Source organism: Thamnophis elegans, chromosome 11 (genome assembly GCF_009769535.1).
Source record: "Thamnophis elegans isolate rThaEle1 chromosome 11, rThaEle1.pri, whole genome shotgun sequence".
In the NCBI taxonomy this organism is placed as follows: Eukaryota; Metazoa; Chordata; class Lepidosauria; order Squamata; family Colubridae; genus Thamnophis; species Thamnophis elegans.
Window position 1 is genome coordinate 38,011,313 of NC_045551.1, and position 25,875 is coordinate 38,037,187.

At 36.8% G+C, this 25,875-nt stretch overlaps 1 protein-coding gene across 1 annotated transcript; it reads right to left on the reverse strand.

Moving 5' to 3' along the window:
* Nucleotides 1-637: 637 nt before the first annotated feature.
* On the reverse strand, nt 638-25,783 carry EDAR (ectodysplasin A receptor). Its single transcript, XM_032226121.1, has 11 exons — nt 25,733-25,783; nt 22,470-22,592; nt 17,853-18,034; nt 15,743-15,828; nt 12,746-12,832; nt 7,171-7,299; nt 6,853-6,927; nt 6,497-6,569; nt 5,628-5,787; nt 2,421-2,481; nt 638-957 (listed from the first exon to the last, which is right to left on the reverse strand). Exons 1-11 carry the CDS (start codon nt 25,781-25,783, stop codon nt 638-640), a joined length of 1,347 nt encoding a protein of 448 aa, XP_032082012.1.
* Nucleotides 25,784-25,875: the final 92 nt, after the last annotated feature.

Sequence of the window (25,875 nt, forward strand, 5' to 3'; positions counted from 1 at the left end):
TGAAATGCAATAATACATTAATAAATAAATTCTGCTTATATTATAAGTAGTTTAAGTTTTCACTAGTATCTATGAAAATATTGCTGAAATTTCTGTATGGACCACATGTACAAACTCTTACTTGCTACAATTTGAGTAAATTGGAATAAAGCTATAGATTTTATAATAATGATAATTCAGCCAACTTCACCTACAGGCATGGATTTTTTCCTCCCCAAATCCATAATATATGGGAGAAAAATTATAATTCAAAAAATACTTCTTGTAGCAGCACAGATTTTCACATAGATCACTATTTTTGATGTGACATATTCATTATCCAGGACCGAAACAAAATTAACCCATATTTCTTCAAAACAAGTAACGATACTAGATTGATCTGTACTCATGCTTGTAAATGGAACTGTAAATGAACTGTAATATCTTTTGGGGACATAAACAAGTCTTGTTGAAAAAGTCTTCAGTTTGAGCACTTTGTATTTGATTCCAAAAACCCCAAACAATTAAATTGTTTCAATAGCAAAAACGATACTGAAACAAAAGCTACAGAAGCTTCAAAAGTTTATCTCCTTCTCAATCCCTTTGTTATTTCAATCACCCCATCATCCTCTGGAGATGAATATCACAAAAATGCAAGTCAGGAAGTCACAGCTGGATCAGGCTTTGGCATCACTTGGGCCCACTCTAAGATATCTACACAGAGAGACTCAACGGCATCCAATCGCTCAATCTGAACCAGTTTTGTCAGCAGTTCTGGGATACTATAGCCAGCTGTGCTGATGCGGTCAAAGACTTGCATGCCATCTGTCATGCCACCAATTTCATCCCGTTTCAATCCAAAGCTCTCAGCAAGATGGCGCCAGGTCTTCACAATGGCTTTCTCAGTGTTGTAAGTGGAGCTGAGCATCCTGCTGGTCTTTTCCAGGCAATCAAAGGGCAGTTCTGTAGGACTGAGGCCTGGAAGGAAGTTCACAGCCACATGATTAGATCTGCCTTGTTACTATTTCACACGTCTGTCCCTTAAGATAATATTAATTGTATATTCCAAATGAAAACATATATTCACATTATGCATTTACAGAGTTGACAGGATCTGTTGGCTCATCCCTATTTCTACTTCACGGTACTTTCCCCCACTAATGCTACATCTTCAACAACATATATTCTATTTCACTGCTTTGATTTCATCTTATAGAAGAAACAGCAGCAAAGATTGTTGAGTCCCTTACTTTATATTTTAAAGCATTTTTTATATCTTTTACCTTCTCCTGGAATATATACTAATCCATTGCTTCTCTATCCCTTGTGATTTAAACACTTGCCAACATAACCTTCTGCCAACCTCCCCATGAAGCAACAACAAAATTTAATTAAAGGAAAGAGATGTGTGTCTCCAGCCTCAAAAAAAGGCAGGAGAAATGGTCCATTTGTACCAGAACTGGGAATTTGGATCTCACTGAACTACATGTTTCAACTATTTCAGCCCACACAGCTCTTCATGAAGGGTGGTGGAAGTACTCAGTCATCTGAAAGGTCTCATGTTCCACAGCCTTTTATGAGAAATTCAAAAGAACCTTCCTGCAATATTTTCTTTTTTATTTTTGTGTGGGTGTTTTTTTTTTTAAATCTCTTTATTTTGGGAGCAATGCACTCTGTATTAGTTAACTTCCCACTTCTTATTACAGTTAAGAACAAATCCTGCTCTGAAAGTTTCTTTTTCTTCCAAAGCTTCTTCTGAGATAAAACAAACAAAACAGATGTGAACAGCTTATATCCACAAATATGTAAGTTACTGTGTATAGGATGTATACGTTTTGCCTATTTTACAGTTTTTAAATAATACATCACATACAGTTATTTTCTGAGTCTGGCTGTGTACAAATATAATTAATCAGCTTAAAGAATCCTACAATATAAGTTTATTTTAACACTCTCCACTTTGTGCCATCTGTCTTCTAGAATAACTATTGAATTGATTCTTAAACATCACAGATAAAGGCAGGATGCCTATGGGACTACAAATCCTATAACTGGAGTTTTTCCACGGAGATTGCTTACAAAAGAAGTTTTCAAGACTTTTCCCTGTTGAATTTCCAAATGTACCAAATGCCAACCTGATTCTGGCATTAGAATATTCAGCTTTACTTCTTCCAAAATAAGCTTTAAGAAAAAAATCCTTAGAATGGGATTAATCTGTATCTAGGACAGTGTTTCTCAACCTTGGCAACTTGAAGATGTCCGGACTTCAACTCCCAGAATTCTGGGAGTTGAAGTCCGGACATCTTCAAGTTGCCAAGGTTGAGAAACACTGATCTAGTATTTGTGACTCCTTGGCAGTGTTGAAGCTCGATAAAGACGTGTACTTAAAAAAGCAGTTCATTTGTGTTTTCAGTTTCTATATTTTATTTCCTTTTACTCACCTTCTGCCACACTGCATACATTAGTGTATAGGTCGAGTATCTTTTTTCTCCGGCTTTGTATCTAAGGAAAATAAAAGACAAAAACATTTATCTTTCAAGACTAAACTGACCTAAATCATTCAAGATTGTGAAGAATCAGAGGCAAAAATGGCATTCCTTATGTATTTGGTATGGTAGAATAGAGTAACAGAGTTGGGAGGGACCTTGAAGGTCTTCTAGTCCAACCCCCTGCTTAGGCAGGAAACCGTACATCACTTAAGAGCCAAGGTGGCGCAGTGGTTAAATGCAGCACTGCAGGCTACTGCTAGATCAGCAGTTCAGCGGTTCAAATCTCACCGGCTCAGGGTTGACTCAGCCTTCCATCCTTCCGAGGTGGGTAAAATGAGGACCCAGATTGTTGGGGGCAATATGCTGACTCTCTGTAAACCGCTTAGAGAGGGCTGAAAACCCTATGAAGCGGTATATAAGTCTACTGCTATTGCTATTGCTATATTCAGACAAATGAATATCCAACATCTTCTTAAAAACCTTCAGTATTGGAGCATTCACAACTTCTGGAGGCAAGTTGTGCCACTGATTAATTCTTCTAACTGTCAGGAAATTTCTCCTTAGTTCTAAGTTGCTTCTCTTCTTGATTAATTTCCACCCATTGGTTCTTGTCCTACCCTCAGGTACTTTGGAGAATAGTTTGACTCCCTCCTCTTTGTGGCAGCCTCTGAGATATTGGAACACTGCTATCGTGTCTCCCCTAGTCAGGGGTGGGTTTCTCGCCCCGTTCTAACCGGTTCGGTTGGAACGAGGCCGGCGGCGTCCTCGCGCACGCGTGCGGTGCGCTCGTGCACGCGTGCGCTGCACGCATGTGTACTAGCGTCTGTGCGATGCTCCAGCTGCTCCTGGAGGATCGCGCAGGCGCTGTATGCACCTTGCGCATGCGTGGAAGCGCAGAATTCGGCAAAACCGGGTAAGGAGCGGGCGCGGGCGCGCGAGGGCACACGGGCGGGGGGGGGCCCTTCGCCGTTCCCGGAAGTTACTTACTTCCGGGTTCGGCGACCAACCGGATCGCAGGGACCGCCGCGAACCAGTTGAAACCCACCCCTGCCCCTAGTCCTTCTTTTCATTAAACTAGACATACCCAGTTCCTGAAACCGTTCTTCATATGTTTTAGTCTCCAGTCCCCTAATCATCTTCATTGCTCTTCTCTGCACTCTTTCTAGAGTCTCAACATCTTTTTTACATCGTCGCGACCAAAACTAGATGCAGTATATACAGTAGTTTTGGTTTGAACATAAATTACATACGAATCTTGGCTGTAGAGTTTTAAAAACACCCATATATTTGCATACCTAGCTGGAAAGAAGGAATTGTGTCAAATTGTTTGTGTTTTAAATGGAAATCTGCTCTTTTTATTTTTGTTCAAAGCACACACTGCTCTGGCTTGGATTCCTGTAATTTGGCTCTCAGGATTTTACTTTTTCAGGAGATACATATTGGATTGGATGAACTATCAACTCTTAGTTCTGAGTCCATGGAAAACAGGGAGGGAATGTCAAGATTATTATTGGCGCTGACAAGACTGAGGCAGCTTTAAGCAAGATTCTTCCATGTGGTTTCCTTGACATTACTGCTTCTCTTCCCAGTATGCAACCTATTTATTATTCTCCTTTAAAAAGAAACAAATAGAAATCCCTTTTATTCCTTCTTCGTGCACTGTGTCACAATGGACACGGGTGACATGTTTTTGAAGTCATCTGCACTGGAATGGTTAAGCCCACAGAGTTGGAGGCTGGAGGTCTCAGACCTTTTCTCTCCTGAGCCTTTTGGGTGAGTGACTTGGGAATACCTTACCTGGCATTGTAATCTGTGTTTATGCTTGCAATTTGGGAAGCTGCGGACACTCACCCCAGTCACCATTCCTTCTTCCTCTCCGTCTTACAGAGTGGACAGTTGCACTTTGCAACTGGGAACATCAGTGGGGGGCTTTGTTCCCGGTTAGCACATCATTTCTCTGAGAAGTTGTAAAGGGAATAATGATGCTGCAACATACTGCAGTCTTCTCAGAGGCCCTGGACCTACATCCCTTTATCCAGACTTACATGCATCACAGATTTCCCTGAAGAAGCCAACAGCCTTCCTCCTACAAACACGCAGTAATGATTTTTGCTAGATCTGTTTGCTTCTAAGAGGAAGATGGGTTGGCTACAAAGGCAATAATAAAGCTGCAGTCTGTTTCTCAACCATATCCTTGCCATTAACAACTTTGCCTCTAAAGCAGATATATACTTGAATACATTTAATGAAAAAGTCCCTATATCAAACTGTAAGGGCACTGTGTACTATCAAGTCCTTAAATGTTGCTGGCATATTTTTCTGATCAGTTCCAGGCATGTTTCTTCCCTCCAGCAGCTAGTCACTATCTCATGTAGAGATTTCATATTGGGCTGCTCAGTTCTCCATGCTTTTATATATATATATAATTTTGTAGTTGATCCAACAGTACCCTGTTAAGACAATGATCTTCTCCCTTAGAAGCTCATATTTCCTTTCCCACCTGTGCCACATTACTGCTAAACTTTTTCTTGATTTTTAAAACATCATTAAGTTGCAATATAGCAGCATGATTCCTTTCCTATAAACTGGAACTCTCCATTTTCCTTGCTGTAAAGTTTTTATGAACCCACAGAGGAAAGTAGGGGTGAAAGAACGTGTTCCCTATTGTTATGTTAATTGTGGCATTAGAACTACGATACTGTGAAAATAAAATAAAAAAGCAAATGTATGTCTTAGTGCAAAGGAGATCACCTGGGAAAGAGGATCAGAGGGTGAAGGCAGCCAGATGTGCAAACATTTGGGAAAGCAGGGAAAAGCACAGGGATTTGTGAAAATTGTGTCTTTTTGGTTTGCGAGTAGCTTTTATCACAGTATTTCTCAAACTTTGCAATTTTAAGATGGGTGAACTTAATGCTGGCTATGGGATTCTGGGAGTTGACGCCCATCAATCTTAAAATTGCCAAGGTTGAGAAACACTGCTTTAGCAGTTTGATGGAAATAATATAATTCCATCCCATTTTTAGTTTTTTTCTGATCAGCTCATCACAAAGACTCCTTTGTACATTCTTCTTTTGGATACTATCCATTTAAAATGCAACTAATCACTGTAGCACATCATCAAAAAGCTCACTGATTCAATAAGATTTCCAATTAACTTACTCCGGTTGATTTGTTGTTTGTTGAAGATTTATCTCGAGCCAAATGTACCAGAGACAACAAACACAATTCCGGAGACCCTTGCTTGTCAATTGCAGCTTCTTCATCACTGTCCATGCTGCGACTTAAAAGCCTCTCATTCTCTGAAGAAGCATCATTTTCACTGAAAAACAGCAAAACAACAAATAAATATGCTAGGATTTCTTTTAAAACAGCAACATGCACAATTCCAGAAATGCCCCTTTGGATTTAAATTGCATACTTGTTAAATATTTATTTAATATAGATGATGAATACTAGATTGAGTGTAAGTAAACACTGCAAAAAAGGGGGAGGCAAAACACTCTTCACTTGTATCTGCAAATTAATGTCTAGCAGTATATTTATTCAAAAGTAATCCTGGTTTTCTTCAGCAATGTAGGACTGTAGTGTTCTGTGCATTTCCACTTCCAAGAGAACGTACATGCCCAAGTCCAGCCCTCGTGAATATTCTACTGAATATTTATGAATGAATTCTCTATACATATACATCCACTCCTCACATTTCATTTAACAGGGGCTAATCTACATCTGCATGTGAGCACCATTACTTATTTATAGTCTTAATTTTGAAGAGTTTAAGTAATGGAAACTGTTCCCTCTTAAACAATGCTTGAGCCTTCATTATTGTCCCTACTAATTTATTTGATCTTATTTTCTCATTATACCAGCCATGTCATTGCCAATGAAAACTGCTTAGAAATTCACCCACTGGATTCAATGGGGCTGAGTTTAGGCACAAACATTCCCCCACCCCAATAGATTGCAATTGTTGTCATGTTGCACACAAACACACCCTCACACATACAAGATGCTGTTTAGATAGCACGTACCTCTTGACAACCTTAGCTGGAGTTGCTGTCAATTTTCCAAATTCATCTTTTTCAGAGAAAATTTTTCCATTTTCTGCAATGGAAAAAGAATGTGAAAAGAACAAAGTGGCAAAAATGCAAAACAGACACATACAACAACCATCTGACATTTGAGTTGTGAATACAATTGCCTTGGAGCTTCTCCAAGCAGGTGAGAATGCATAAATAACCAAATGCAGAGCTGAATTTTCATTAGTTTTCGATGCCTTTCCAATTATTCTTCCATTAACAATTGGAGCTTATGCAGTTATATTAAAGCAATGTAAGCCCTGTGGGCACTGATGTCTAAATAGCAGAAATTACAAAACGGTCCCAACCTTGGGCTTCTGTTTTTTCTTCCTGTATGTTGGCCTGGGCTTCTACTGTCTTCACTGACTGGCTGGTGCAGCATGCTGTAAGATCAAAATACATACCTTGTTAACTCGTAAGAGTCACCTACACCAAGCATTTTGAATACAAGATGGCAAACGCAGCAGCATGATCAAAACTCCATTCTTTTCATACTTCATTGTATCGCATGGACAAAAGGTGTGGCACTCCAATTGTGTCCTTGCAACTGTCAGCTTTCCCTTTTTTTTTATTCTGCTGCAACCTCCTCCCCCATTTCAAAACTGTAATCTTTGCTATTGATTTACCTTGAGCTGAAGTTTTAGTTTTCATAATGTAAAACATGATGATCAGCACAATAGCAATAGCCATTATGAAAATAGTGGACATGGCAATGATAAGAGCAGTAGCCAGATGCCCTTGTCCAGAAAGATCTCCTAGAATAATAAACAGGGAGAGAGAGAAAATATAATTTAAAAACATTTTCAGGGTTAACCATCAACTACTTCATTTAATTATTGATTAAATGCATCTAGGATCAACTCAATACTTCTAAAGCAGATAAAAATCCTTCCAATGTTTTGTTATTATCTCCGGTTTGGCTGAATAGGTAGTCACGTGACCCTACTGGTTCTATGATAGGCGACACCATCTTGATTTTCTGTTCTGCATATGCACAGAACAATCTTCATTAAAATGTAATTTTTATTCATTTTTTTAATGTTGTGTGCATGCGCAAATCATTTTAAATGAAAATGTGCACATGTGTGGAGTGTGCATCTGGCGTGCACGCGAGCAAGCCAAGTGTGTGCACGCATTTTTTTTTACTACCTAACCGGTAGTAATGGCGGTTGGAACCCATCCCTGATTATGTCATAGATAGTACCAGCATCATCTTAAATCAGGGTGCCATTCCGTATGCTTGAAGAAAGCAATGATTTCTTTTTGATGGTGCTTTGCTTGCTGCAGTTACTGAATAAGCAACAATTTTTTAAAAAACTCATCTAACAGTTCATTGGAGGTTATTTTTAATCTACTAAGTTTGTAATTATTAACCTAGTTTTAACAGTGCTTTAAAATTATTATTGTTCATTTAATTAAGGATAATAGTGCACACAGCAGTGGCATAGTGACCCTACCCTAGTGAGAGGATATGAGATATTGGGGGATTACTGTCTTTTGATTTGTATGTGCTGAAAATGGGAGCATAAAAAGTGGAATTGAAGGTTGAACAGGCCTTAGAGATTGTAGATTGGCCATGTCTATAATTTACAATTCCTTGAGAATTAATGAAATTCAACTCAAAGTGTTTGTCTTTAATACAAGTACTTGTATAGTACATTTATATGTTCTCTTAAACAATTAACTGAGGGTAATATAATCAAACTAAACACAATTAAAAGGTAAACTTCCCTAATGAAAATGAAATGTAATTCTCCACTGTCCCATCCAGCTTCTTAAAAAGGATTTAAGAAGGCTCCCAATCTGCCAAAGCAGATTCCAAAGATATCGAGGGAGAAGAGGAGCATCCTTCTAAGCTTTGAAGAAAGCAACTCCTTGAAAAGGTAAAGGGTCCCCTCGCACATCTGTGCTAGTCGTTCCCAACTCTAGGGGGTGGTGCTCATCTCCGTTTCAAAGCTGAAGAGCCAGCGCTGTCCAAAGATATCTGCTTGGTCATGTGGCCGGCATGACTAAACACCGAAGGCACATGGAATGCTGTTACCTTCCCACCAAAGCTGGTCCCTATTTTTTTACTTGCATTTTTACATGCTTTCTAACTGCTAGGTTGACAGAAGCTGGGACAAGTAATGGGAGCTCAGTCCGTTATCCAGTGCTAGGGATTCGAACTGCCAAACCGCTGACCTTTCTGATTGACAAGCTCAGCATCTTATCCACTGAGCCACTGCATCCCTAACTCTTTTAATAGAAGAGCTTTAATAAAATCACATCACATCTTTATCAAATGCAATCAGCACTAAATGTAAAGGCAATTTATTACCGGTTTGAAATAAATTCCACTAAGTTCAACCAACGAAGTGTTTACAACAAAAACGAAGAACTAAATGTTTCTTTAGTCTCCTGGGTCAAACCTTTCCCTTCTAAGCAGCCAATCTCTTACATTTCATCATTCCCAGCATGTAGAGCTCATGTCATTTTAATAATATACAGTACAGTAACTGTATCTAGGATTGTGTTGCCATACGGTATAATATTTTAATTTAAGTCAACTGAATTGTACTTTGCTTGCAGCGGAATAAAAGGGTGGCCTTTATAAACCTCTATGTTTCAGATTGCAATCTATCTTCACTCTCAATCGTTTTTTCACCCTCCATTCACCGCAGAGCATTGTTCACAGAGCTCATTCAGAAAATAACAATAAGAGAAAATGTAGTCTTGGGTGCTCTATCCTCACTAGTCAATACCCATCTCAGAATATGACATTCATTGCAAATTGTGGACATTTTATAATGGCTCACTGACTATTCCAGTTTGTCTATTCAGTCTTTTTAGTACTAGCCATGAAAAGATCAAAGCTGGAGTTGAAATCCTTCTGCAGCTACCATCTATTTTTATTTGTAACTAGAGGATAACTCGGCGTTGCCCGGGTATTTATTTATATGGAGAAAATGTCCGGACCAAAGTAATTTTTTTAAAATAGATTTTTATTGTTATTTCCATCTATAATAACTTTCAATCTTCACTTTAACATTGTTGTGTCATCATACCTATATATATGTATATATCGATTTTATATCACTTCTATATTTATATACATTCATTTACAGTTCTATACATTTCTCTATTGCTTCTTGGCTAAATTAACTTTACTTCTGTTATACAACCATTTATACCAATTATCCCAAATTTCATAGTATTCACACTCTTCTTTGTCCTTTAATCTTAATGTTAATTTATCCATTTCTGCACAATCTAAAATTTTCTGAATCACTAATTAATCTGGGGGAATATTACTCTGTTTCCAACATTGGGCAAATGTTATTCTGGCTGTAGTCAACAAGTTATTAATATATATTTAATTTTCTTTCTATATTTTTCCTTGGTAATTCCAAGCAAAAAATGTTCTGGTTTATATTCTATTTGTTCCTCTATAATTTGTTGTATCCATTTTCAAATTTTAATCCAATGCTTTTGATTTCTGGGCAGGTCCACCACATATGATAGAAAGTCCCTCGTGTTTTTTCCCCACTTCCAACTAATCGGATTCATGTTCGGGTACATTTTGGCCAATCTCATTGGTGATAAATGCCAACAATAAAACATTTTGTACATGTTTTCTTTATATGCTAATGATCTTGTTAATTTATAATTTGTATTCCAAATTCTTTCCCAATCCACTAGATCTATATTATGTCCAAAATTTTTGGCCCATGTTATCATGCAAACTTTAACTATTTCTTCTAATGTCACTTCTAATAGATATTTGTACATTTTTGTTATAAATTTATCTTCCGGACCTGTTAGAATTTCATCTATTTGTTGTAATTCCGTGTAGATTTATATTCTTTTACATCTTTTTTCATATCTCGTGAAAGATAATTTATAATGATGTTCCCCCTTACCAGAGCCCCCTTGTGGAGTACTGTGAAGCCATTACCATGGCAACTCCATTGCACTGCACAGTAGAAGCCATTTCAAAGCACAACAGGCTGTATCTTAACAGAACACCACCCCAGAGTTTTAGGGGTGTCTTACCCCCACACTATTTTTCTCCAGAGGGTAAGTCATTTGTGGTTGAAATTGCTCGAGGTGTTCCAGAGTTATGCTATATATATATATATATATATATATATATATATATATATATATATATATATATGTATATATGTATATATGTATATATGTATGTATGTATGTATGTATGTATGTATGTATGTATGTATGTATGTGTATATATATATATATATATATATATATATATATATATATATATATATATATATATAGAGAGAGAGAGAGAGAGAGAGAGAGAGAGATTGTCACTTAAAAATAAGACTTGAATTTTCAATAGAAATGGATTTGCCATTTGGTTCCTTGATTCTTCAGAATGGATTATTTTGGTTGTTTTATTTTGTTAAATATGGAGTATTTTATTGTTTGTTTGTTTGCATTTTATTTATTTTTTAGTATTATATAGTTCATCACACAGTCAGCCAGAGGTTCCAACTGGGATTTGGCATTATTATAAAATAAGTATTCTTATTTTAGATTTAGCATATTACCCTTTGAATAACTGTATAAGCCACCTGGAGTCAGTGAGAGTGAGTTGGACAGCCATATAAATTTCAATAAATAAGCAACAAAAAAACAAACAAGCTTGTTGTGCCATGCAGGCATTTCAATATATTTTTCTGCAGCTTGTTGGTTTTTGTTTTGTGCCAGTTTGAAACATGCAACTCATAAAGAAGGTAAACTTGCTCCAATTCAGGAAGATCCCCAATTTTTATATTTGTAAACCAAGACTTATTGTAAGCGAGTATTCCCCATTCATGCATAAAAGGCGCTAGTATAGAAGTCTCACTAAATGCCTGGTAAATTACTTCCATACTTCCTTCTCCTTGCAATTAACTAATGAAATTGCTGGGCATTCTTCACACATTACAGTGATGATTACTCTTGGGATCAGAACAAAAAGCTGATTTCATAAACCACATACCCCAATTACTAGGCTGCATATCATTTCCATATATATGTCTCCTAAGCAAGGATCTGGAGGATTAGCTGCCAAAAGCTTGTTCATTTGACTACATTCCATCACATTTCTGCTTTCCAAGTCAGTTACACTCAAGGAGATAAAGCAACCAAATTAATTTCCCTGAATAGGTACATCCATTTGCAAACGAAAGTCATATAATTCATCTTTACTGAAGTAGACTGATTGCTGAAGAATAATTCTGAGGATTCATCATATCTGAGAAAAAAAGCCATTGTGAAGGATTGTCTGTCGACTGCAGTCCTTTTGCAGCTTGTTCTTTTACAATTTTACACTCTCCTGTAGCTTTGTGGGTTTTTCTCCCATTGGAGATTAGAACAGTCCCCATCCTGTGTGCCTTTTGTAATGCTTAAAACTTGGCTAGCTACCTGGGTCTGAAGCTGTGTTAAGGGCCCTGTTTCTTGGCTTTTCTGTTAGTTGTTTAACTATCTGGGCTGCCATATGTATGTGTTTTTTCAATGTTTTTATTGTTATCGATTGTTTTAACAGTTTTATAGTTTTAAAATTATAAACTCCCAGTGTCACTTAGCTAGATAGGCTGTTCTAGAAATGGAATGAATGAATGAAAGTAAATAAATAAGGGTTTGTCTGGGTTTGGGAGAATCCGTAGCTAGCGTTATGGCGAGTTTGGAGAATTTCTAAATCCCACCCCTGGCTGGCCCTGCTCACGCTGCCCACCCCCTCTCACCCCACGCCGCCCCTCTCAGGAGTCTCCACGTGGTCCATTTTGGATGCAAGATAAGTGAAGGGCCCACACGGAGGCTCATGGAGGGGGAAAAATGGGCCTTCTGGAAGTTCCAGAAGGCCGGAAACAGGCCCATTGCCAGCCTCCAGAGCCTAGGGGTGGCAGTTTTTGCCTTCCCAGAGACTTGAACAAAGCCTTTGGGGCCTAGGGAAGGCGAAAACGCCCACCCCCGCAGTGGTGCAGGAAGCTGACTAGGCCACGCCCGCCATGGCCACACCCACCCAGCAACCGGGCAGAGAACCCATTGCTGAAATTTTTGAAGCCCACTCCTGAATAGACCCTAAATATTCACAGTGTTTCCTAGCTGTGTCGTTGCATTTGCCAAATTTGCTTCAAGCTGACATTACAAAGGCTACTGTGGCTATTAACTACAAAGAAGAATTAAACCAAGAGCTGCTTTTCTTACCTTTGTGCACATGTTGAAAAGGAGAATGAGTACTTGTGCCAGAAGTACTTGGGAAACTGGCTGAGACACCAGAAGTAACGCCTGTGCCTGTAACAAGAAACAAATTTGCTACACATTTTACTGGTTGCTTGCAAAATCTCAACTTTGAACTGGTTTTTTTTTTCATGAACAGAGACCAATTATTTCAGACTCCTTTACATTTAAAAGATGACTTTATACGATTCAATTTATCCCGCTGAGATGTGAAATAGAGAATTGGCACATTTTTGTGTCTGAATAGAGATATTTACCCATTTTTATCTGAGGCAGAGAAGCAATTTATGATCCCAAACATTTTTTTCAGAAATTAGTTATTGATTGATTTAAAGAAGAAATACTAGCTAGAGGACTAATATATATAGCACATTTTCTTAGACTGTGATCTGTTACATCAGCAATATGTTATTTTATGCTGAAATAGGAGTATTTTTAGTATTTTCATTATTATCCTCTATGCATTAGATGAAGTAGAGTTTAGTTGACAAAAAGTTTTGCTATAATAAAATATGGGTTTGTTTTTTTAAAAAAAATTGTAACACTATATGGCTACTGAAGAACTAAAACAAGACCAGAAACAAAGCTTTTAAAAAATTAAGGACAAAACCAAAGGTAAGTACAAAAACAAAGAACTGAAACTTTGGCATATGAATACTTCTATAATCCTAAGGAGCAATACAAATATTATTAAATCTCCAATTTAATTGTCTTTTTAGAGTGATATTTCTATAAATGATAAAACAGGCAGAGGCATCTCTGGAAAAAGGTGCAAGGGGGAGATCCAAGAGAAAGAGACTTTATACATGCATAGTGTTATTGCACAAATGATGCAGTTTGCTTCCTTTGAACATTAATTATATCCCACTGTTGGAAGAAATGTCCATCTGAGTTCAGTTCCAAGTTAGCCTAGGGCTCCTACAGGTTAGAATTAATATTTTATTTATTTATTAAATATATATCCACATTCAGGTCAAATCATTCTGTAGTGAAAAAATTATTACTATTCTGCAGTTCTGGAATAAGAATCTTAGGTTAGCTCAGAGACACCAGGCAAATTGAACAGGAAATTCGGTTCTCTAATACAATGAAAGAAATATCTCTCCGCTTACAAGGCAAAGTAATGTGTATAGATTAAATAAAATGTAGCACTAAATAAAATTTTATACACTATATTATGTAAAATATTTTAGAAAATGACATCCATTTTCATTTGCCCATGATTTTGAATAAGTCTTTCCTAAAACAGTGGGAAGCATTTTCCAAGCAATACTAGCTATGAAATATAGTGTACCTTTAATTTTTAAGGAAGTTCATTTGAAATCCAAATGGTGTTCATGCAATGTTAATGAACTAGTTTTATTTAGCTGGCCTGTTTCAGCTGTGCCTGCATTCACTATATGAAACGTGACTTTTTTGCTGACATTTATTGCTGTGAATTAAATTGATGATCCAGTAAATCTGGAGCAATTTCCCTGACATTTTTTTACTTAGTCTTTCCCTGGCGGGGTAAATATATTTCTCCCCCATTTTTTAAAATTTTTATTTTGTTACATGTTGTTTTAGAACATTTTTAAAATATTTATTTATACTTTTATTTCACCTGTATTATTTTTTATAAATAACTCAAAGTGTAGAACATATTTAACACTCATTCCTTCTCAGTGATCAAATCCCCATCCTCCTTGTCTGGTGAGGATAGTTAACTGATGCACTCCTTGCAATAATTTACACCATAAAACAAGGGTGGAGAACTATGACCTTTTTATGACTTGCGGATTTCAAGTCCCAGAATGCTGGCTCAGGGATTCTGGGAGTTGAGGTCCACAAGTCATAAAGGAGCCATAGCTCCACACATCTGCCATAAAACCAGATCCCATTATAGCTAAGGGCACACAATCTCTATAGGTTTTCAGTCACTCGCTGCTTTGTTTACATAATTGTAGCATAAATTACTGAAATATTTATATAAATCAGGGTTCAATCTTGGTAACTTTAAGATTTGTGGATTTCAACCCCCAGAATTCCCCAGCTACTTATACTGGCCAGGGAATTCTGGGAGTTGAAGTGCACAAGTCTTAAACTTGCCACGGTTTCACATGCCGATATAAATGATATGAAAAATGGTTTGGTCTAATTTAAATTCAGGTTTCCTCCCTTGCATCCAAAGTTGAATTAATAGAGATCCATAAAATAAAAAGTTGTATTACATTCCATGGCAAGTTAGTTGTCTTCAATCTGTTTATTTGCTTATGCCTTGCTTTACTTTTGCCTCCTGCCAAGCCAGATCACATCCCTTAACAATTTGTCCAAATTTACAGTCAAAATAACCAATGCATACATGCAATGTTGGAAGAGCAAATCATATGGCAATAGTCTAGTAAATAAAGATATTGGACTGTAATTGATTGTCATTGAACTTGAATGATGCAATTGCAGGAAGGAATTCCAAATAAACCATTGGACTATCTTATTTTAATCAAAAAAAAATAAGAGCAATGGTTAAAAAAGAGAAATAATGGTTGAGGTATGTTGACAAAAATGGTATAATTTCTTTTTTCTTAAATTGAGATTTATATATCCACTCACCCCCAAAAGGATAGTTATTCTGATCATTTTGCAGGAATTGTAAAATGATAGAGGGGACCTTAACATATGATTATGGATTTAATATCCATATGTTTGTTAATTCAGTTTTCTTTTTTGGAGGAAGAAATACGGTTCAGATTTGTGAATGTGATTTGATATATGGACATTTAAGTATTATGCCTGATGTTTTCTGTACTGGAACTTTTGATTTTTTTCTAATAGAAAATACAAAATGGCATTTTTATAAAAGAGAATTATGAAAAATCCAAAATGTTACCCAGTCAACATTCTATGTACAACATCACAGTATTTAAAACAGCCTAAAATGTAGGTTAAATTTAAAGGAAAGTAAAATTAAAATGGAATCCAACTTACATTCTTTAGTGTTTGGAGGTGCCATTGAACATGAGTAACAAACCATTCCATAAATATTCCGAGGCCTGTTTTCTAACATATAATAGCTGCAAAAAAAAAGAAAAAAAGGGGGGGGGGAGTAAGACAAAGCAAAACTAATTAAAAAACTGGTTTTACTGATATTAACTATGGTTGAAATAATTAATTACTGTATAAACACCTTACTTTAAATGCTTCAATATTATCTATTTTCCTTGCTTGACTAGAAAAGGTCCCTTTTCCCTTGCCTCAAAAGATTAGTGAAATCAAGCTTGAAAGGTCCATGGCATGACGCTAATTCAACGTACATTTATACATAAAACTTGCAGTAAAATTCAACATAGGTTTCTAAAATTAAATATTTTCTGCACTAGAAATTTCTGGCAGAGATAATCTTCCAGACAGCTCCTGGTCTTAACTGACACAAAAATAATATCCTCAGGTACTGAAAAAATCAAGGGTGTAACCTAGTTAGGATAAACACAATAGTTAAAATAAACACCCAATGAGTTTTGGGAGCTGTGGCAATATCCTGTGTTCAACTGGGCATGCACTAATGTATTTGCCAAGCCTCAGTTTGGATTTTGTACAAAAATTAAGTGGGAAGCAAGTTAAGATTTATCCCAAATAGCCATTCCCATTTTGCTGATGATAATTATATCAAGGCAAGACATCAATGCATTCATGTAGGTTAGCAAACAAGTTTTACGTGCTTTTATGTTACTTTCTCTCTAGCTTCAACTGTTCCTGTTACTTTTAGGAAGCAAAACCTGAAATAACATTATGATGAAAGCTAAGCAAAAAGTCATTTATTTGTAATTAGGAAAAAAGAAACATTGCTACTCTACTAATTGCTTTGGGTTTGACCCAGAATTAGAAAAGGTCAATTAAGAATTGGGTTTAGGTTTATTTAGGTTTGCAAAACTCTGGATAGCCATCAGATGGCAGCAAAAAGTATACAGAAAACTAATTCTTATGTCATCTAGTGGTCATCTGGATTTATGGCTGGTCTATTTCTACTGGGCGGAAAAGAGCTTTATTGACAGGAGTGGTTCATGCAAAGACCACCCTCATATCTGCGAAAAATACCCTCAATATGACGGTATAGAGCACTGCACACCAAGATAACTAGACACAAGAACAGTTTTTTCCCAAATGCCATCACTCTGCTAAACAAATAATTCCCTGACCACTGTCAAACCATTCACTAAGGCTTCATTACTATTGAGAACTACTATTATGAGAATTAGTCTTCTCATCGTTCCTAACACCCATCTCCTCCCATTTATAACTGCATGGCTGTAACTTTGTTGCTTGTATCCTTATGATTTGTATTGATATTGATCGTTTCTTGATTGCATATTTGTACCCTATGACTATCATTAAGTGCTGTATCTCAGTGTTTTTCCACCTTTTTTGTGCAAAGGCACACTTTTTTCATGAAAAAAATCACGAGGCACACCACCATTAGAAAATGTTAAAAATTTTTAACTCTGTGCCTATATTGACTATATATAAGGTGTTTTTCCCATGGCACACCTTACACTATGTCACGGCACACTAGTGTGCCGCGGCACAGTGGTTGAAAAACACTGCTGTATCTTATGATTCTTGACGAATGTATCTTGTCTTTTTATGTACACTGAGATCATATGCACCAAAGTCAAATTCCTTGTGTGCTAATCCCACTTGGCCAATAAAGAATTCTGTTCTGTTCTATTCTATTCTATTCAAAAATATGGCCCCAGAAGCACAGAAAATCCTCATTTCACTTCTTACTTCAGTTGGGTAGGTAAATTAAGTTTAAAATCATCAGGATTTAAGACATGACTTCCTTTTCACATTGCTTGCTATGTAAAAGTAAAAGTTTCATATCCAAGAATCAGTAGTGGCTTCTAATTTTAAGAAACAAGAAGGTGTGCATTTGAGTTGATATTTCATTTGCTTTAATAGTCTTGTTTCTTTCTTGAACACAAATCTTTGGGGCCACCTTTATCATTGGCATATAGATCACTATCATGCATTTAAGTGAATGCAGAAAAATGGAGCAAGCACAGAATGAAGACTGTCAAGACTGTAATTAAATCCTTACCCAGGGAGACAAGGTCCACATTCGGCATCATTTTCTTTATCTCCAGGTGTCATCACTGTCGCCCGAAAGAAACCTTCACAATCTTTGTGTCTCCGGCAAATATGATATCCACCTTTAGAAAATTTTTCTGATGGGCATGGGATGCAGCCATAATCTTCATCTCTAGTGCCATACCCACATGTCTGTGAGAACAAGAACATTTCAAATCATCTGTTTTTCTTTCAATGACTTTTACAAACAGACAGAATTGATGGCCCTTCCCCCTTTTCTCCACTGTCTTCCTTGGCAGATTGCCTGAAGGTTACTTTGGTAGTCTCCGCTTTGCATTCCTGATAGGATTAAACTCCAATCTAGAACAGAGTAGAGATACCGGATCTTTTGACTGTGTTGTTCTCCATATTCAGTTTTGAAAGAAATATGAAGTGTGCCTTCAATCCAGTGAAAAAAGACCTTCCTTGTCTGTGACTAGTTTAATAAAAAGAGGAACCTTCTTTGGGGTGGCACATAGTCCTTTGTAGGAATTTAGCACCCACCCTTCTCCTAGGAAAATGAGATATTTTAGGAAATATTAAAAGGGCAAAATATTTCCCCTAAAAGGGAGGCAGAAACTCACCCCTTCCCTTTGTTAATGGGCCTTTAAGGCCTGGACCAGCTCATCCACAATACAAAAGACATGGCCTCCAGGACATAATAGGACCCATCTAGCAACAGAACTCACCAAATCACACCTGGGAAGATTACATCACCCAGTAAGGCTCAACCAAGCTTGGGACACAGACAACCTACAAAGTTACCCCTACATGGCCCCATGGAAGTCTGACAACCAATCAGAATACAAGTTCAAATTCAAAGTCCAACAGAGGGAATAAAACCCAGGCACTCTCAGTATCTCTGACCTTTTTTGCCCAGGATCTCAAACCATGTGATTTTATTCATCAATAAACCTTCTTTCCAAGAAACTTCTATGAATCCAGTATCTTTTTCCCCACTTGGAACTGAACCCAGATGGACATTTCTTCCAACACCTTGTAGGATCTCTCTGTCTTCCTCCCCCAGATGTTTGTGGCTAGGTTCTTGTTTCTTGCAGACAGTAATATTTGCTGTTTTTCACTAAGTTTTTACGGCACACATTTAATCTCATGTTATTTATAAAGTTGACTAGCCTTTGCTTTTAAAAATATTCTCTAGTTCTTCGGTTTTTTTGTCAGTATTGGCACAGGACTTCACAAATCACTCAGCACCACAGTTACATAAGCTCAGGCCAGGGGCATTTATCATAGTCTTCAGTGTGAACATGAAGAGACCCTAGCATTGTGCATCTGGCCTGCTTATTTGCATACAAATAAGGCGGTGAAGTACAAAGGATGAAAGAGGATGAAATACCAGGGAAAATTCTCTGTTACTGCTGTTTGTCTGAAGGAGGAGTTTTAAGTATCTCTTATGTACCACTGGGTTTATGTAGGCCAGAGTTTCATTCTCTCTTAGTCAAAATATGGTGCCCATTAAAAAAAAAAATGCTGCCAGGGATAATTATATTTCTAAGGCAAAGTAATTATGGGAAATTGCACTGGAGAGAAACTGTTCCTGCTTTGCTGGACTTGCCAACCTTGTCTGAAATCCTATTTGGAACACAACGGCTATTTTCTTACTTCATAGCAGTCCTGTGAAGGCTATTTTCCTGGCAGTGAGGAAATTTAGAATAATGATACCCTGCACCACAGGGAAAATGACATTGTTCACAACCATTGTCGAACAAGACTTTTAAAAAAGTGTACTTTTGTTGGCCTATGGATATGATTCAGTACAGATTTCTATTTTTATTTGGACAAATAAGAACATGAGAAATTGCCTTTATAAAAGAAGGCCAAACTTATTTAGTCTGGTATTGTTTACTGCTCTGACTAGGAGGAAGGATTTCTCATCCCCATGCACACATGCACACATGCACGCACGCACACGCACACACTCACTCAAGGAAGAATATATGGTCTTTCTGCCTTTCTCCTTATGGAACATCTCTCTTTTCAACTTTTGCATGGAAAACACATTTACTACAGCTACATGAAGACAGAAGGAGCAATGCTTTTAAAAATATGTTTTATAGTATTTTGGACACATTTCTTAATAACATTGTTATCTTCTGAGACACATTTTTCAAATTGGCACCTTTAGAAGAAATGATCTCAAGAACATCACAATGATGTTGAAGGAAATAAATAATAAGTTACTCTTTTATAAAAGTGTTAAATGTATCAATAAACTATAGAGTTCTTCCTGTTGATAATTAACCACCAAATGTGCTCAGTAAAACAGTGTGTGATGACTTGCTAAAATTAACTTCCTTTGAAAACAGAAACACACTCCCAAGGCAAGGTCACCATTTGGTGAGATAGGAACATCTGCTGCCTAGGGTGAAGCCACAAGGAAACAAAGATGACTGGGATTCTACAGAAAGGGTCATGCTGACCCTTCATAGTGTAAAATGACTTAAAGAATGACTTAGGAGAAGGGGAGGGCTTCTTCTTAGGCGTTGCGTGCAATGTTTAGGGACTATAAATTGCATAGCTTGAAAACTGTTTTTTTCTCTCATATTAAATCCATTTGGGAGGCGGTGCTTGCAACCACATTTCATTTTTCTTCAATAAGCCTTTGATAAGAATTTTAAAAGTCATATCTTAAGAAATGCTTTACTGCGGGTTTGGAAAAAATATCAATATAAACTAAATGACAAGTTACCCATGTGGGCAATTCCTAGACATGCAATTGAAAATATGAATATAGCAGAAAAACAGGATAGAACCACCTACAGACAACTTCTCACTTTGGAAAGGGGGGTTCTACAACTAAAATCTTTAGAGGTATTGAAAGAGGAGAAGGTAGTTCAAACATGGTTCCAGTATGGCCAATTACAGGCCAGGTGGAAAATAGACCAAAAAACTGGTTTTATCCAAGTTGAGGATAATTTGTTTAAACAAATAAGAGATCAAAGTTTAATGCATATAAAGAGGATATATAATGTACTAATACAGATGGATTCGGAAACAGAACTAGTTAAAGTGGGCTCAAAATATTGAAGAACCAATAATGTTGGACACATGGGAAAGAATATGGGTAAGAAATGTGAAATTCACACAAGCACAAAACCTGAGAGAAAATTTTTACAAGATGTTTTATAGATGGCATTTAGATCCTAAAAAGCTGGCTTCTATGTACCCGAATGTACAGCCTAAATGTTGGAGATGTGGTTCTCTCGATGCTACATATTTTCATATGTGGTGGACTTGTCAAAAGGTTAAGGCATTTTGGATAAAAATGTGGTGGATTATGCAAAATATTTTTAAAAGAAGGATAAAATTTACTCCTCAGTTATTTTTACTAGGTATATGTACTGAATTTACAGCGGTGGAGACTAATTTGGTTCTGCACTTAATAACGGCAGCAAGACTGTTGGTGGCGCAATACTGGAAGAAGGAAGACTTGCCTACAACTCAAGAATGGACATTGAAAGTTACAAACCTAGCTGAGATGGCTAAAATATCGGCATATCTTAAATGAGAGATATAAACGAGACTGGAAAAATGAGAGATATAAACGAGACTGGAAAAAATGGATTGACTATATACAAAACAAATATGGGACTAAGAAATTACAGATAGCCTATGTTTAAGATTAGGAATAATCTAAACTGCTTAAAGTTAGTGCAACAGGAAGAAGCTGAGTTTAATGCAGAGATGTTATTAACTTCTTTTTTTTATTTCCTTTGTCTTAATATATTTTAGACTGTATTTGTTAAAAACCTATACCGTGTATGGGCTCTGGGAAGTCGGGGGGAAAGGGAGGGGGTGTTAGGGGGGAGGGGGGATATATAGTATGTGTTAGATTTTAAAGTAACTCGACTGCACTTGTATACTGTTGCTCTTTAATTTCACTGTAAAAATAGGACAAGCTGAATATATTAATAGATAGTAGAAATACACCAAAGGGAGGAGTAGAGGGATAGAAGAAAGAGGGGTAGAGAGTGTGGGAGAGAGGATGGGAGGGAGGGTGAGAAGGAAGGGAGTGTACTGGGAGAGAGGAGTGGCAGAGGGGGAGGGGAAGTAGGGTAGAGGGGAATGTTGGAGGGAAGATGGAAAGTTGGAGGGGGGGGGCGAAAGAAAGGGTGTATGGAGAGTCGAAGAGGTACATTGGGTTTCTATTTTTGGGGGTATTGTTGACAAGAGGAATGGCTGTGTTTATTGTTTAATCTTATATGGCCCCGGTTATGCACAGTATATATGTGACTGTACGAAATGAAAATGGAAAATAAAAACACATTTACAACAAGACCTACAAACTTCAACTCCCAGAATTCCCCAGCTTGCCATGCTGGTTGTGGAATTCTGGGAATTGAAGTCCACACATCTTAAATGTGGCCAAATTTGAGAGACAGTGAACTGAGGTATATAAGAGGCAGTATAGAAAAAGCTTAATCAGACTTAACACAATTGTCTTAATGCAACCTTAATAAAGCTCAGTTATAGCCTTAAAAAAAATCCTTTGAATTGTTAACCAGACTTTTTTCTGTATTGTGAGTATTAAACTATTTGGGTCTTATATCTCACAATGTGGAAAGCTCACCATATAAGGTTCTTCTCCTGGCTCACACTGTGGACACTCGTGGCACATTCCAGTTGTCTGATTGTAATACTCATTTTCACCACAATTAGAATATTCAGCATTACCATAATACACAAGAGACGCCTGTATCAAAAAATAAAGCTTGGTTACTTCTATTGCCAAGTTGTCATAGTTATTTAAAGGCAGACATGATGGATGGCTGAATCACTGGGCTTAAAACATACAACAACCCCTCCCCCCTTACTGGACATTGAAGAAACTATCTCCCATCAAAACTTGACATGGATCTTCTAATCTTTATGAGCTGAACCAGATGACCTTGAATTTCTTCCATGATTTCACATTTTCTTGGAATAGAAAAAGCTAAAAATGTATTTATGTCTACTGTTTATTTGACAGGCAGAAATATGAAGAATGTGGTAATGGGAGCAATAGCTAAATTTTAAAAATTGTCCACATCTTATTTTGTTAAAATATGGGACATTACAATTGAAGGCATGTGTGAAGGCATATATGAAGAACAATGGAAGTGAAAAGGAGCAAATTAGATTATCGGTTGTAAGGTAACTTCAAAATTAGAATAAATTAAATATAAAAATGGAGCCCATTTTTCAAAAATAAGCACAGAATTTAGCTTTCTTCATAAAATTATATCTTTTTTAAATAGAATGTAAAGCCTTGGATATTAATCAGTGCCATATAAATTTATATTTATTGATGCTAATTGTGGATTTGAAACAAGAAACTGCTGGTCTGTTTCAATACATTATGTCTAAAATATCTAATAAAGAAACATTGTATTTCAATTGTCTATACATGCAATATAAAGGGCAATATTGTTTGAAAAAGATGCCTAAGGTTATTTCCACATTAATGGCTTATAATATCTTATAAGTGTCATTCATTTATCATTGTGCCAAAATAATAATACTGCATACAAGATTTATATCACTTCAACAATGGCTGGGTGATGCTATGAAAATACGATACAGGTGCAAAAAACAACTTTTCTTCAGAATGGATATCTCCTTTAACAAAGGCTATTTTGTTATCTGTTTGGCATAATAAAAAAGAGGTCATCACCATGGAATTTGGGGTGGTGTTTTTTTTTACACTCATCAGTCCTTTTTGAGGGCAGTGGTTAGAGTGCAGTACTGCAGGCTACTTCTGCTGACTGCTGGCTGCCTGAAATTTAGCCGTTCAAATCCCCTGAGGCTCAAGGTTGATTCAGCCTTCCATCCTGCCAAGGTGGGTAAAACAAAGACCCAGATTGTTGGGGGCAATATGCTGACTCTGTAAACTGCTTAGAGAAGGCTGTAAAGCACTGTAAAGCAATATATAAGTCTAAGTGCTATTGCTATTGCTAGTGAGACCCAAATTTGCTTTATTCTTATTGACTTATTAGTATTTTCAGCTTAATTACAGACAATCATCCATGAGAGTATGGTCAGATAGTATGACAGCCATTCTGTGTATAGACAAAGCCTCACTGCATTTTGAGAGAGCTTCCATTTCATGCTCCCAGCATTTCAAATCTGACAAGCACCAAAAGCAAAATGAAGCAAAAATGCTTTTATTAACATAAAAGTACTGAATATTGTATGCCTTCTTAGTAATGCTTTCTAAAATTAGCTATCTGCAGCTATTGTTCTCAAGATCAAAGGAGTCCATTTCCACTTATTTTCAGAACTTTTCTGAAGCAAATATTACATTGAACATAAGATAGCTTGGACTATATTAGCAATTTCAGCATTTCAAAATTAAACGGATTATTTTCTTTTGAGAACTTATTTTTCATTGTTTTTCTTTTTTTATAAACTTTGCTGATCCCCAAAATAAGAGTGAAGAAGCTGAAGCCCTGAATGATAATTCCCAATCCTTTTTTCCTTCTGTTAGCTGAAGTTTATAAGCTGGTGATTTTAAGCTTATTCCAGATTTAGAGGATCATAGAATTACAGAATTGCTCTTGAAATTGCCCTGAGTTTATTCAAATCTTCTTTCTTGATGACAAAGGTTTGCATATGACTACATTCTCTAGCAGGGTGTAAGATTGATCTGCTATATTTATCTGCTATATGTTCTCTATTGCTTGAGGTCAAGGCAAGAATACTTAAGCAACTTGTTTCTTTTACCAATTGGTGAAGTGATGGAGCTTTCTGATCATGTTGGAAATTTCCTGTAGATTTCCTCCTAAACTCCACAGATTTCATCCCTAATTAATCTGCCATTGCTATTACTTTCAGGCCCTTCGAAAGATATTTTGTTTGGTTGAGTAGTCAGTAACGTAAACCAATAACACTATTGCTTTTGCTTGTTTTCGTAGCTTATGTAGCCAGTTGTTTTCTACAGTAAACCAAGGTCATCTATCTGAATTTCTGAGCAAATATGCATATTTTTCACACACAACTCTTCTTTCATTTCCATTGCTTTTTAAGCACTATTGTAATTATGTGAATTGTGTCTATCGGTTGCTTTCCTGTAATGAGTTCAGGCTCCCCCTTGTTTATTTTCCATGCTGTGAACCTGGCTTTATCTAGATACTGAAGACAATGAACTTTATGAATCCATGTTCTTCTTCATTTTTAATTTGAGTAGATTAATAAGTCCCTTTATTGGACTTCATACTGTAAAAAAAAATTTGGGTAGTCTTTTTGAGAGGCAGACCATCTTGTCACAGCTGTCTATCATCCGGTAAAACAAACACAGGAGTGGGTTGTTCCCAGTTTGGCCCAGATCAGGCGAACCAGTAGTGGTGGTAGCAGAAGGTTCTGCCCACCCCCCAGGAAGCTTCTGTGCATGCGCAGAAGCATATCGCACACATGCACACAAACAAACTGGTAGTGAAAAAATGGAAACCCACCACTGTACAAACCATGGTCCCAAAAACCAAATCTCTTCCATCCCTTTCCACTCCTACTTCACAGAGTGGAAGAATGAAAACTACAGGAGCTGCTAGAAATTTCTGCTCTCTTCCTTCTCCATCTCTATCCAACACAAACCCTGGATCTTGTAAAAATAATAAACATTACATGTACTTTGCCAATCAGATCAACCTAACCCCTTGAAATTCAACAATATTAATGACATTTATTGGTTTGATTTTTTTTTAAAGACATAAAAAGGTGTTTTTAAAATGAAATATTCTGAAGTAGCGACATGGAAAATTTTGGTTCTGATCAATAAAGCACTAATGAATGGTTCTTTACTGTCAATTTGCTACAGTTAATGGATGGACCTGCAGCTTATGCATTCAAAATACCTACTATGAGAAAAGGGAACATATGAGTCCATCTGCCTTCTCCCAGATACACCATATTATCTTGGTAATTTATCTGAAAAGAAAAGAAAGATTAACTGTTATTGCTGGGGAAAAAAGGTCACATTTAGAATGCTTTCTTATGCATAT

What these genes read in the sequence shown, in the direction of transcription:
- EDAR (XM_032226121.1), bottom strand. Translation starts at nt 25,783, where the DNA reads ATGGTGTATCTGGGAGAAGGCAGATGGACTCATATGTTCCCTTTTCTC. An exon ending in ACCTCCAAACACTAAAGAAT is followed by an intron (nt 12,833 to 15,742) that starts GTAAGTTGGATT and finishes TTCTTGTTACAG; the next exon opens with GCACAGGCGTTACTTCTGGT. An exon ending in TTTTCAACATGTGCACAAAG is followed by an intron (nt 7,300 to 12,745) that starts GTAAGAAAAGCA and finishes TTATTATTCTAG; the next exon opens with GAGATCTTTCTGGACAAGGG.